General features: G+C 63.1%; 1 protein-coding gene across 1 annotated transcript in view; it reads left to right on the top strand.

The window, feature by feature from the left end:
- Positions 1–9,301: 9,301 nt before the first annotated feature.
- Positions 9,302–13,171, top strand: part of KIF26A (kinesin family member 26A) — a 38,816-nt gene continuing 34,946 nt past the window's right edge. Inside the window, exons 1-2 of the mRNA XM_079913187.1 lie at positions 9,302–9,516; positions 9,869–10,114. Coding sequence (XP_079769313.1) covers positions 9,475–9,516; positions 9,869–10,114 — 288 coding nt within the window. The 5' untranslated portion in view covers positions 9,302–9,474. The remainder of the gene's footprint in view (positions 9,517–9,868; positions 10,115–13,171) is intronic.

Genomic DNA, 13,171 nt, shown 5'->3' with positions numbered 1-13,171 from the left:
GCCCCAAGTCAGCATACCATGTCACAATTCCTTTCTGGTACAGTTTTTAATTAAAAAAATAATTGCCTCATTTTTTAATTTGCATAGTTATGATGAAAGTTTATATCCCTTCTAAATGTGTTCAAACACATTATGTAATCTGTATCCTTCCTTCCCTCCCTCCCGCCCTCCCTCCTTTCCTCCCTCCCGCCCTCCCTCCCTTCCTCCCTCCCTCTCTTCCTTTCTTCCTTCCTTCTTTCCTTCTTTCCTTCCTTCTTTCTAAGGCCTCCCTGTACAGTGCTCTGAATGCCTGCTCCAATCTGGACCCTTAGGACTCAGCTGACACCTGTAAACCTCTGTTCACCACCCTGGAAATGCCCTTTATCTCTTTCCTGGGTTGGAGTCCCATTTCCTTGATCCCATGTCCTCTTTTTCCTTGGTTTAGTTCTGTATTTGGGAGGAGCCCATCTGCCAGGAACTTGGAGAAAGGGAAAGATCAAAGGCCAAGTTTTTGTCTTCATTCTACTTTTCTACTCAGTTGATAGTTGGGCTGGGTATAGAATTCTAGATAGGGAATAATTTTTCCTCAGCGTTTTGGAAACTGCTCTATTCTCTTCTAGTTTCCATTTGCTACTGTTGAGAAGTGGAGGCCAAGCTGCTTCTTGCTTGACATGTGGATTCCTCCCCCCATCACAAGCTTTTAGTATCTTCTGTTTGTTCCTGGTGTTGTTTTGAGATTTCACAAAGATGTTGGTCTTTCTTTCTTTCTTTTTTAATTGTGGAAACCATTAAATCCTCAGTCCTTAGTTCTGGGATTTTTTTTTTTTCATTATTTCCTTACCCATATTTTTTCTGCTCTTTCTTCCTGCAACTACTATTATTCAGATATTGAACTTCTTACTCTAATCCTGTAATTTTCTTTTCTTTCTCCTCCCCTTATTTTTCTCTTTCTTTTTCTTCTACTTTCTGGGGTATTTCCTTGATTTTATTTTTCAACCTTTCGAATTTTATTTCTGTTATCACAGTTTTATTTTCCAAGTGCTTCTCTTATTGTTCTCTGAATTGCATCTGTACTTAAGCTCATGGAACTCAACGTCTTCTCTTCTTTCTTTGAGGAACCCCCATGGTCATGCCCAGGATGAGTGAGGGATGGTGGTTCATGAGGCATGCAGATGTCCTCGACATGGTCAGTGGTGTGCCTGGACCCTGGGGTCCCTCAGCACCCCCATCTTTATTCATCCAGCACACCAGCTCATGCTGTTTGCACGCTCACTGTGTGTGGTCCATCGTGCTGTACACTCCTGTGTAAGCTGTATTATGCACACACACACACCCAACCTGTGTTCAGAAGGGCAGCTTCATGTCCAGCCCTGGGTCCTGCAGATCCAGAGCTGAGCTGGACTCTGCCCCTGCCCTGGAGAGGTGAAGGGAGCTGTTTGTATGGGACAGTCACCCAGACGGGCGCAAGGAAGCAGCAAGGCCACTTCTGGCACGTTGTTGGGGCAGCGATGCAGCTGCACTAGGGGTTCCCCAGGGCTTTCCAGCTTGCACCCCCTGCCCCCATGTGTCCCTCTACCCTGGTCATTGCCTGTCCTCGAGCTAGAGGTTGAGCCCAGGTCTTTGAGGGGTAGGGGGAGACGGAGCAAAAACGGGGGTGAGGGAGGAGGAAGGAGTCGGGGTGGGCTGAGGCCTGTGGGGGTGGGGGGGACACAGGGAGGCACGTGGAGGGGATGCTGAAGAGGTCTCAGGGCTGGCACCTCTCACTCTCAGGGGTCTAAGCAAGCCCCTGCCCCTCTCAGGGCCTCAGTTTTCCTATCTGCATAAGAGGGAAACCAGACGGTTTCTCTCTTAAATATTGATGCATTCTTTTTCACCAGAGACTGTGGCCAAGGGGCGCCATCTGCCGGCCACAAGTGGCAGTGTCCCCATTGCAGCTGTGGCTGTGTGGACACAGGGGATTGGCTTCCCAGAGTCCTGGTTCCTGCCCTCTGACCCCATCAACCAGGGAGTCGGGGAGGAGGGGTCTGCTCCTGCTCCTTGGTGACCTTCCTGACTGGTTTCCTGTCTTCCTTAAACATTCACTGACACCTGGGAATCAGTGACACCTGTGCCCTGGAGGGGCACAGGAACATGCCAGGTGCGGCAGGAGTACCAGGACTGGGGGACTAGTTCTGCCTAGGGCTGGAAGCCTTCCTGGAAGAGGTGGCATCTGAGTGCACCCTGAAGTTGGAGTTTGTCAGCTATGAGGGGGAAGTCCAGGCAAAGAGGACAAAAGAAGTTGAAGGAGCGGAGCCCAAAGAGGAGGAGGTCCAGGCTGGGTGCCTTGCGGGCTGGCTGAGGGACCACCACTTTCCGTGGGGCACCTCAGAATTTCTACTGGGGCTGGGAGCCTTGCAGGCTGGGCTGGAGGGCCAGAGTGCTGCTGTCATGGTGTGGCCACTGATTACAGGGTTTGGGGACCACTCGGTGCCACGTACATTTCCTCTCGGGAGCTAGGGAGGTGCAGACAGATCAGGAATGCTTCCATCTGGGCCAGGAAGTGTCCTCAGGCGGGTCAAACCCGCTGACCTAGGGCTGGGCTGGGCGGGTCTGGGCAAGTCATCCCAGGGTCGGGGTCTGACCCTGCAGCCTTGCTCTGGATCGGGTGGGAAGGAGGGCCAGTGTGAGGAGGCCAGAGCAGACATCCAGGTGGGGGGCCAGAAGGGCTGCACCCAGGAAGGGGATGGAGGGCAGGGGCCCCTCTGCAATGGGACTTCACACAGGAATTAGCAACAGAAAGGGCGCCTGGGAGTCACGCATGCCTTTACTTCTTCAACAACCGTCAGTGGGTGTCCACCCTGTGTCGCGTATGAGAGGAACAGCCGATTTTCTAACGGGATGATGCGCAGTAAACAAGACAAATAAGAAACATTCATGGTAACACAGGGTAGGTGCTGAGGAGGAAAACTAAAGCATTGCAGTGCTGGGGAATATTGGGAGGGTTTGGGGTTTTAGGTAAGGTGGGTAGGGAGGGCTTTGCCAGGAAGGTGACCTTCCAGAAAAGAGAGAGAGAGCAGAGTGGATGTCTGGGGAACAGCGTCCCCTGCAGAGGGAACAGGAATGAGCCCCTGAGGGGGCCGTGCTCAGCAACAGCAAGGAGTCTGTGAGGCTGTGGGACGCTGGGGCTCCCAGGGCATGAGAAGGGAAGCAAAAGTCCTGAGCAGAGAGGTGGTGTGGTATCACCCACCGGCTCGAAGGCACCCCTGGCTGCTGTGTTGAGAGCAGACCCAAGGAGGTGGCAGTGGTCACAGAGCCTCCAGTTAGGGGCCCCTGCAGTAAACATGACGGTGGCCGGGACGGGGCATGGGCAGCGCAGGCTGTGCAAAGCAGTCTGACTCTGGTCATTGTGTCAAGGGCGCGGGAACAGGAAATCCTGATGGATAGGACCCAAGGGCGCCGAGAGCAAGCAGGAGTCAAGGATGACTCCAGGGTGATTGAACTGAGTGAACGAATGAGCGAGTGAATGATGGAAAACCCAGCACCCAGGAGGCCCCTCCTCCACTGCCCTTATCTGAGCCCATCCCCACGTGACTTGAAGAAAGGGCCAAGGGGCGGGCCCTTGCGCCACGGCGCTGGCCGAGGTGCTGAAACCACGGTGCTGGAGGTGGTCCCATCTCTCTGGACCTGGGGCTCCTCCTGGCGTGGGGTGCTGGGCAGGGGTGCGGGGCAGAGGGCGGGGGGGGGGCTGGCTCAGTGACCAGTGAGGGTCCCTGTTCCACAGGGCGCCGGCCTGACTCTGCTGGTCTCTCTCTCTCTCTCTACTTGACACACCCTTATCCTGCAGCCCACTGCGGCAGGGGTGGGGGTGGGGATGTGATCATCCTCGCCTCCTGCTTCTGACCCCCGGCTGAGAGCCCCCAGGTCAAGGCCATGTCCTGCCCTCCACAGCTGCCCTACTGAGGCCAGACGCTGGGGGTGAAGGGGCTCCTGCACAGACGCTGGATCCAGACGGCCTGGGATGCATTCTTAGTTCCCCACTCTGCCTGTTTCCTCATCTGTGTGCTGGGGGTCGCAGTAACACCCCCTGCTAGAGTTGTTGTGAAAATTAAATGAGTGGCCCCCAGCACTCTGAAGGAGAACTGGGAACATGGCTGATCTTCTCCTGACCTGAAGCCTGCCCCCCCAACCCCCCCGGAGACCCTGCCCTGAGCCGAGGTGGGCTTCCCTTGCGGACACGGTGGGGCTGTCATCACGGGCCGCCCTCCTGAGGCACCCCTCACCCACCCCAGACATGAGCCCAGCCTCTTGGAGGGGTGCTGAGGGGGCGCCTGGCGAGCTGACCAGACTTGGAGAAGCTGGGAGGGTCCCAAGCCCCCCTTGAGATAAGGGGGAAGGTTTCTTTCCCTCCCCCACCCTGCCCATGGAGGGGAGGGAGGGGCTGCTCCATGCTGAGTGGGGTCCTAGTTCGAGGACCTCAGATCATCTTATCTCTGGCAGCTTAGGCACTGCAATCTTTTTTTTTTTTTCGGTACGCGGGCCTCTCACTGCTGTGGCCTCTCCCGTTGCGGAGCACAGGCTCCGGACGCGCAGGCTCAGCGGCCATGGCTCACGGGCCCAGTCGCTCCGTGGCATGTGGGATCTTCGCGGACCGGGGCACGAACCCGTGTCCCCTGCATCGGCAGACGGACTCTCAACCACTGCGCCACCAGGGAAGCCCTGCAATCCTTCTTGAACTCTTTATTAAACACCCACACTCATGGTTTGAATGCCCTGCAAGAGTTACAACCACACGGGGGGGGGGGCGGGGAGAAAGTGGAGAGAAGCCTCTCCCCGGCCCACCCTCTCCTCTCCGCAGAAGCAACAACTCCTACCTGTCCCTTGCGTCTCTCCCAGGAAAGGTCCAGGCCTTTATGGGCATAAGTGTTCTCTAGAAACGCAAACCTGACCCTGCTGCACACGGTGTCTGGGCTTCTTTCCAGGGTCCCCTGGTTTTTGACCTGTGTCTACTGTCAGCGAGGATCGAGTATTAGGATCTGCTGGCCGTTTCCCTACTGGTCCCCTTTGCCACCATCATAGAGGCTGCTGCCAGGCAATCATCTTCCAAAGTGCAACGTGGACGCATGTCAGGATGCCGGCCCAGCTCTCAGATTGCTGGCTGGAAGGGCTTGGCCCCTCTTAGAAAGGCTGGCTGGGGGTGGGCTGGAGACCACCCACGGGAACTTGGGTTGCATGTGGAGCTGGGGGCGTTTCCCAATGTTCCCAGCAGGTCGTGGTGAGGTGGGGGTATGGCTCAGGCTCCCCATGCCCGGTCCAGGACTCTGACCACTGCATCCTGGTGTCCTCCCGCTGTCCTGAAATACTGCCATGTGGGGTCTGATTGGAAGCCGAGTCCAGCAATTAATCCTGTCAGAGCTCCACTCAACTGCAGGGGTTTTTCTCCTTTGCTCCCTTGGCCTAGATTTCCCCGGGGACAGCTCTGACTGGCCGTGGCGTGCTTGGTAAATTAAATGTTAAAAAAAATCCCCACGATGGCTTTAATCAATCCACTGAGAAGGTGGCAGCCCCCTCCCAGAAGAGCGGGGTCCACCGGAGGAAGCGCCCCAGGATCAGGGTCTTGGAGAGGTGGGGAGGCAGGAGGGTGGGAGGTCCCCAGGGTGGCCTCCAGTGGCCGACAGGAGGGGCTGAGGAGGGGGAGTGGGCGGCTCCGGGCCTCCTTGTGGCTTTTGCCCTGATCTCTGCCCCAGGCCAGGAGTGGCCACGGGGATGGGGAGGCGGGCAGCTCCTCCCGGGGTGTCTCTCCTGACGCGAGGCCCGGGTGGGGCAGAGCAGTGGTAATGGCCAGCCCTGCGCCGGGCAGATAAGGTGTTTATGATGAGTCCTTCGGGTGCAGTCAGGTGGAGACAATGTCCTCCAGTTGCCACTGGAGTGTCAGGGGAGGAACGCCGTGAAGCAGGAGGGTCTCCCGGCGGCGGAAGAGGGGTGAGTAGGGAGAGTCCATGGTCCTTTCCAGGGGGCAGAGGGGGCTGCGGGGCTGGCCCAGCCCAGCTGTCATTTCAGGCCATCTGCGCACCTGCGCCTCTGAAAGGGCCCAGCGCTGTGACGTCCAGGCCCTCGCTTCTCTGGTCTTCTCTCCATGCCTGCTTACCTTCCGCATCCTGTTCAGGTCCATCTCCCCCGGCAGTGTTGCCTAATACCCACCCCGCTAACTCCCAAAGACCTCGCCGTGGGCCTAGGTTGTTTAGGAAACCCTGTCCCGGGGCTCCACCCTCCCCAGGCAGGCGTCCCGCCTCCTGGCCTGCGCCCACAGAGGGCGCCCGTCAGCTTGCGAGGCTGGGGGGCTGCGCACTGAAGGAGCGCGGGATTCGGGCCTGAGTTTGTATCCCGGTAGAACCCAGCCCCTGATCCCCGAGCGTCCCGCCACGGACTCCGAAATTTGGTCGCGCCTGGCGAATAGCAGGGATCCTCCAGCCCGCAGGAGTTCCAGGAACGGCCGGAGGTTCAGGTCAAGGGCAGAGAAGGCTGCAGGTGGCTGCGGAATGGGGGTGCTGGAGTGGAGGCGCTCTGAGGTCCTGGTGGGACGGGCCTTAGGAGTCCGTTGACCGAGGCTGGGGTGTGGGATGGGGAGCTTCCGAGGAGGGGCCCCAGACAGGAGCGCTGTGGAGCATGGGGAGAGGGGGGAGCGCAAGGTCACTGGGCTCCCTACACATGTCTAGGGACTGGGACCTCCAAGGCGCGGAGTCCCCAGGGCGGATTGGAGTGGGAGTGGTCACGACACGCCCCCTGTCCGCCGGGGTTTTGCGGAATCCCGCTAGGCGCTGCCGCCCGGACCCTGTGCTTCCCGGCCACAGCACCCGGTAGGAGGCGCGCGAAGCAAGGGGGTGCGGACCCAGGCCGGGTCCGGGCCCCCATCCTCCGCCCCAGGGCCAGCAGGGTACTCGCCCCCCGCCCCTCCTCCTCGGGTGTGCGTGTCCAGGAGTCTGGCTCGCCGCTCTGGCGGAGGGGGCGCTGTCGGCGCGGGCGGGCGGGGCCGGAGCGCGGGGGCGCGCGGCGCGGAGCCAGCGCAGGGGCCGCCGACGCGGGCCGCGGAGGACTGGGGACCTGGCGGGCTGCCCTGCGCGGTGCGGAGCGCGGCGGAGGCGGGCGCGCGGCCAGTGAGCGCGCGGGCGGGGAGGCGGCGGCGGCGGCGGCGGCGGCGGCGGCGCCGCTGCTCCCCGCGCTCCGCTCTTCCATGGCGCTGCCGGGGCCGCCCGAGCCGCCCCGCGGCGCGCCCCGCAAGGCGCCCAGCCTGCTGGAGATGGGGGCGCTCTGCCTGGACTCGGAGATCATCCTGGGGTTCACCAGCCACCTCCTGCGGCGGCGAGCCAAGGTGAGGGCCGGGCGGCGGGACCCGGCTGGCGGCAGAGGCGCCGTCCCGCTACTTTGCGGCGCGGCTCCCGCGGCCCAGGGTGCGGCGCCGGGAAAGAGGCGGCAGGTCCCGAGCAGCGTCGCGCAGGCCGGGCCGCACTTTTCCCCCTTAGTGCTGTCCTATCTCTCTCTCTCCCCTCAGCGAGGCGTCCTGAGCGGGGGACTGTCGGCGAGGGAGGAGAGCGAAGCGCAGGGACTCCGAGTCCCACCGCGCGCCTTGCTGGGGAGGGAAAGGCTGGGGGCCGCGGGTCTCGCGGCTGATCCCGACTCCCGAGGTGGTCCAGGTTCCGCGGGACCGTGTCTGGCCGTCCCCGGGAACCCGGGTGTAGGGTGTGAGCGTGTGCTTCTGGAAGCGCCGCAGCCGTGCGGACAAACGAAGTTGCGGGTGTGGCCGGCCCCGGGCATAGGACAAGGGCTCCTGGGGCCGATGTGTTTCCGGAGGTGCAGGTGAGGAGTGTGTGCGTCGGCGTGCTATAGAGTCGCGCTTCCCGGGCCTGCGTATGTGTGTGTCTGTGTCCCAGAGCAGTTGAGGGGCGGGGGCTGCGATGTCCCGCGGTACCCAGATCCGGACGGGGGTGACGCCCCTTTCCTTCGCGGAGCTAGAAAAGGAGAAGAGCTTCGGCGTCCAGGCCGAGTGGAAAGGGGCTGGACGACGTGGGACCGTGGAGTGAGAGTGGGGACCCTTTGCCCACTTTATGCTCCCCTCGCCGCTTTGCAGGCCAAGAACAACTGGGAGAGCCAGGAGGGGCAGATCACCCCGCTCCACTCTTTTCTGGGGAGTGAGTGCGTAGGTGGAGAGGACCTTTCTAGTGAAAGGGAGGGTGGGCAAAACATAAAGGAGGAGTCGTTTTGAGGGGCTCAGGAGAGGCGGGGAGCGGCTCGAATCTGTGTGAGGGTCGCACTGCGTGCCGGGGAGCTGCGGTTGGGGTCTCCGCCTGGGCCGCGGTTTTCCAGCCGCCCTCTGCTCTGGCTCCGCTCCTTCTAGCCCCCCTCCCCCGGCGTACCTCTTCGCCCCGGACGTGTGGCGCGAGGCCTCTTCCGAGCCTCGCGGCGGCGGGTGCGCGGCGGCCAGCAGGGGGCGCTCGCGTCGCGAGAAACCGGGTGGCCGCGCCCGCGGAGCCCGACCCTGGATTTCTGGCTGACCCAGAGCCGGACCCGGATCCGCCTGCCGCCTCGGATAGCGAAGACACTTAGGGCTGAGCTGGAGCGGGAGCAACTGGTCGCCGGAGAAGGGGGGCGACCTCCCAGCCGGAGACTAACAGGCAATTAATTCCGGAGCTAAGTTCCCATCTGCCCGGCCGGCTGACAACAGGTCCCGCGCACACCCCCAGGGCCACCTCCTCCCTCTTCCCGGGCGCACGGCGCGCACACCGGCCTTCTTGCACACGCGCGGCTGCAAAGACTCGCGTGCCGTTTGCAGACACGCCTAGGCACAGATAGACTGGCATGGGCGCTGCACGTTCCGAGGCACAGAGCCCGGCGATGCTCACCCATGCGTGACAGTTAGACCCAAAGTGTGGCCACCGACACGCGGAGTGCGCTGGATTTTCAGGAAAAAGCGATCGGGAGCCTGGGGGCCGGGGTTCCCTTCCACTTTGTTGTGTGACCTTGGGCAAGACCTTCCCCTCCGCGGCCTCAGTTTTCTCGGCTGTAAAGTGACGAGTGGGTTGGGGCCTCCCAGGAGACCCCAGTGTCCCAGGAGAGGAGCAGGAAGGCGCATACGCGCGCGTGTACGGAGTATCTCATCGCGGCCCCCAGCGCCCCTCCCTCGGGCTGGGACTCGCCTAACAGGTTGGGGGCCTCGGAGTGGGTGCGGCCGCGGCGCTGCGGGACCCCCTCCCCCACACACTGCCGAGCGAGGGCTTGGGCGGGGCGGGACAGCTCTCCCGGAGCCCCGCCCCTCCCCGCCCCCGGAGTCCCCGGCCCCGCCCTCGTTTCCGAGCGCGCTCGCCGCCACAGCCATCGCGCTCTCCGCCACTTGCCTGCTCCGCGAACTTCGGAGCGGCCGGCCTCGCCATGGGGCCGTCCTCAGGCCGGATCACGTAGCCGCGGCGACCCCGGAGAGCCCTCGTGGCCCCAAAGCGACGGCCCAGCCCTTCCTGCGTCCCGGCCATGGGCAGCCGCGGCGCCCCCCTGTGTGCGGCGCAGCCCGCGGTACGCGCAGCGGGGCACGAGAGGGAGGCGGGCGACGGGGGGCCGGCGGACGGCCCGGGACCGAGCCCGGGACGCAGAGGACACTGGCAGGGTGCGCGGCGCCCCCTGGGGGCCGGGCCTGGAGCGGAGCGCGGGTGGCGACGGGCCTCCTGCTGGGGGGGGGGGCGGGCAATGAAGCCCTCCCGGGATGGAAGAACACGTTGCGCTGCAGGTTCGTGCCCAGCGCTCGTAACTTTGTCGAGTGAGTCACTCGGCCTGGGTCGCTCTGAGGTCTGGAGTCTCCGGTGCTGGGTACCGGGGTGGCGCCGCCCAGCGGCCCAAGCTCACTGTCCCCTTCTGCCCCCCCCACCAGGTGACAGAGGGCGGCCCGGCCCGCGAGACGTTGCAGCTGCTGGAGGTGCCCCCCCGCAAGAGACTGACCGCCGGGCCGGAGCAGGATCCATGCGGCAACCGCCCTGCGCCCGAGGGCGCCGGGGCGGGCGCGGAGCAGGGACACTCGGCTGGTGGAGGCGGCTGGTGCCGCCACTGCCACACGAAGCTCGCCGAGCTCAAGCGACAGGCGTGGAAGCTGGTCGGCGGGCCCGGGACACCCCTCCGGGTGAGTGACCCTTCCTCAGGCCGGCCCCTGGGACGGGTTCTATGTTGACACTTGGGAGTCTTCGGGGCCCGGAGGGAGGCGAGGTTCCACCGTGGATTTGGGGCCAGTCCCTTCCCTTCTCTGGGCCTCGGTTTCCCGTCTGTTAACACCTTGTGTGTGGGTTGGGGCATTTCATCCTAAGAGGGTCCCACTGTCTGATGGGAGGGGCTGGGTGGGCGTTTCTGCTGCAGATGTCCCACAGCTGGAAGCCGAGTGTGTGTTTGGGAGAGGGAGAAGAGGGGGAGATGGCGGGGCCTCCACCCCGGGCGGGACAGCTCCTGCGTTGCCAGCGGCAAGAGGTTATTTGGTGTGTTGTTGCCCTTGGAGCACCTGGGCCCCCAGCCAGGTGTCTGGAAACTGCACACCTGGGGCAGGAGGGCTTGGAGGGCCAGAGGGTGGGCCAGCTGCTGCGAGGGGGGGGGCCCCTCCCTGTCCCCTCCCAGGGCCATGGCTAAGAGTTGCGTGTGGCCCACAGCCTGGGGCTCTGCCACTTTAGGCAGTGGCCACCCATCTGGCCCCCCAGGCTCCAGACCCAGCTGCCAAGGTGTTGGCCAGGGGAGGGCGCTCTGCCGACTTCTGTAGCCAACGGGCTTGCCCTGGTCTTGGAAGGAGCAGGGACCATTGTTCCAGGAACAATGCGCTCTGGAAGTTTGCACAGCCTGGGAAGCTGGGGGCTGGGGGGGGGGGTTCTCCAGAGGAAGCCCTTCCCGCCCGACCTGCAGCCTTTCTGAAAGCTGTCCTGGGAAGTAAGCCTGCATAATCCCCATTGAATCTAAATATAGTTCTCCGAGGAGGCCCTGTTGTCTGGGCGAGACCCCGGCCTCCTGGGGTCCAGCGGTGTTCCCCGTGGCACTGGGAGTGGGGATGTGAGTCTGGTTTGTGTCCTGGGCACCCTCGCTCTGCGGTCAGGGGAGGGGGCCTGTGGCCCGTCCTGGGGTGGGGCTGCACGCTCCTGCATCTGCTGCCCTGAGTAGGGTGCAGCCTTGCCACGCTCTGTGCCCCACGTGGCCTGAATCTGGTTGAAAAAACGTGAGAAGACCTTCACGGCCCCAGGAGAGGGTGTTCTGGGCTAGACGCCTGGGGGCCTGACAGGGCCACAGGGCCATCTTACTACCCCGTTAGGGGAAATTGAGGCCAGAGAGAGGAGAGGCTTTAGTGACTGAACTGGGCTTTGCCTGGTGGTGCTGGACATGTGGCCGGTGGGTCGCAGGTGGGCAGGGGATACTGGTGGAGAGAGCTGCAGGTCACACCAGTCGCCGGTGGATTCGGGGTCCCTCATCTGGAGGTCTCAGTGGTCGTTTCCTGCAGACAGCTCATCAGGGAAGGCCCTGGACCACCCACAGTGCTCACCTTCCACCTCCCCTGGCCTCCCCGAGTTTGGCGTTTGACACTGGGTACCCCTCAGTGCCAGGTGAGGGCTCACCCCCTTCCCCAGCTGTCCCTGGCACCCAGCGGCCTGTTCACGCAGCAGACCAGGGTCTCTGGCTTTGTTGATCTCTTTGGCCCCTTCCCCCGCCGCATTTCCTCCTTTGTCAGATGGGGGTAGCCTCCAGGGGCCCTTCTGGGGTGCTGTCCAGCCTGTAGGGCGCTGTGCCTGAGGAAGGGAGGGCCCCGTCATCCACTGTTTCTCCAGAGAGGGTGGGAATGGGCCCAAGGGGGCTTCAGGCCCTTGGACTGAGCCACCCGGGCCGTGGGACATGGGACAAGGTGGCTGGGGCCTTGGCGGGTGTCATTGTCCTGTGTGACCCAGGCTGATTCGCGCACAGCCTGCAGCCTCACCCGGCCTGCCCCAGAGCTTCCTGCAGGGCAGGCTGGGGAGACGGTGCCCGGGCTGGGCTTGTGCAGCTGCTTCTGCTTTTAGTTTGCGAAGGAGGCTGGGGCAGCCGGGGGGACCCGCGTGTGCCCGGCTCTGGGTGAGCCCCAGGGGGGCCTCCCAGGAGTCTGGCCCGATGGTCCAGGGGCACTGGGCTCTGCTCTGAGGCTGACAAGGCACTGGAATGTAGTTTGTGGTCTAGAATTTTCCCTAGGGCCCTTTCTTGTTTCTCGTCGTGAGGAGATGAGCTTTGTGAGAACGGTACTTCACAGTTTACAGAGAACTTTGCTGGCTGTCATCTCACTTAGTCCCGTGCTTGGGGCATCTGGGGACGCCCCGGTCCGGAGGTGGCTTGCTGGGCTCCCATGGCCTGGGATGAGGGTGGAGCTGGGACCCCAGCCTGGCTGAGAGGCCCTTGCCCCAGGTGGGAGGGAGCCTTGCAAGGGTCGAGGGATGTGATGTTTCACGGCCACCCCATCCTCTGCCTGAGGCATCCCTGCCGGGGCTCGACTCCCCGCTGGCTTCTTGCCCACCCTCCTGCCAGCTGCCAGCTCCAGGCTGGGGCCTTGGGCAGGTTCGCTGAGAGCTCGTGGCCTCGGTTTCCCTCTCTGTACCTGGGACCACCTTCGCGCCCCTTTCACAGGTGTGTTGGGCCACGTCTGGCACGGGCTGGCCCGTACGCCTCAGCCCTTGTTGCTTTTCCTGGGATGTAGGCTTGGGGGTCATGCTGTGCCCAGGTCTTTGGTGCCCATGGGAGGTGGGCGGGCGGCCTGGGTGGAGGGCCCGCCTCCCCCTTGCTGCCTCTGCTCCCTCCTCCCTGTGCCTGCCTCAGTTTCCGCACCTGGGCAGTGAGGATGACCGTGGTTCCCGCCCAGGGACCTCATCCATGCGGAGCAGATAGGACTGTGCCCCCTGCTTTGGAGCCCCAGTGTCCCTGGGGGCCGTGGGGGAGGGAACATGCTCTGCCTGCCCAGCTTGGAGCCCAGAGACCGTCCTGCCTGAACTGGGAGGGGTGGTGGGCCTGGTTGTGGACGGGATGCCAGGCTGGGGCCTCTGGGCCTCCACGGAGCCACCTCTGCTCTCACCAGGGTCCAAGGCCTTGTCTCTGAGTGACCCCTTCGGACCCCTGCGTGGCCTGGAGCACGCCCTTCGGACTGTCCTGTGGCCTCCACGGGCCGCTCCTCCCGTGGGCCCCGCTGCAGATG

The sequence above is a fragment of the Stenella coeruleoalba genome (assembly GCF_951394435.1).
Source record: "Stenella coeruleoalba genome assembly, chromosome: 2".
Lineage (NCBI taxonomy): Eukaryota > Metazoa > Chordata > Mammalia > Artiodactyla > Delphinidae > Stenella > Stenella coeruleoalba.
Note: the sequence above shows the minus strand (reverse complement) of the source record. Positions and strands in the feature narration are given on the sequence as shown.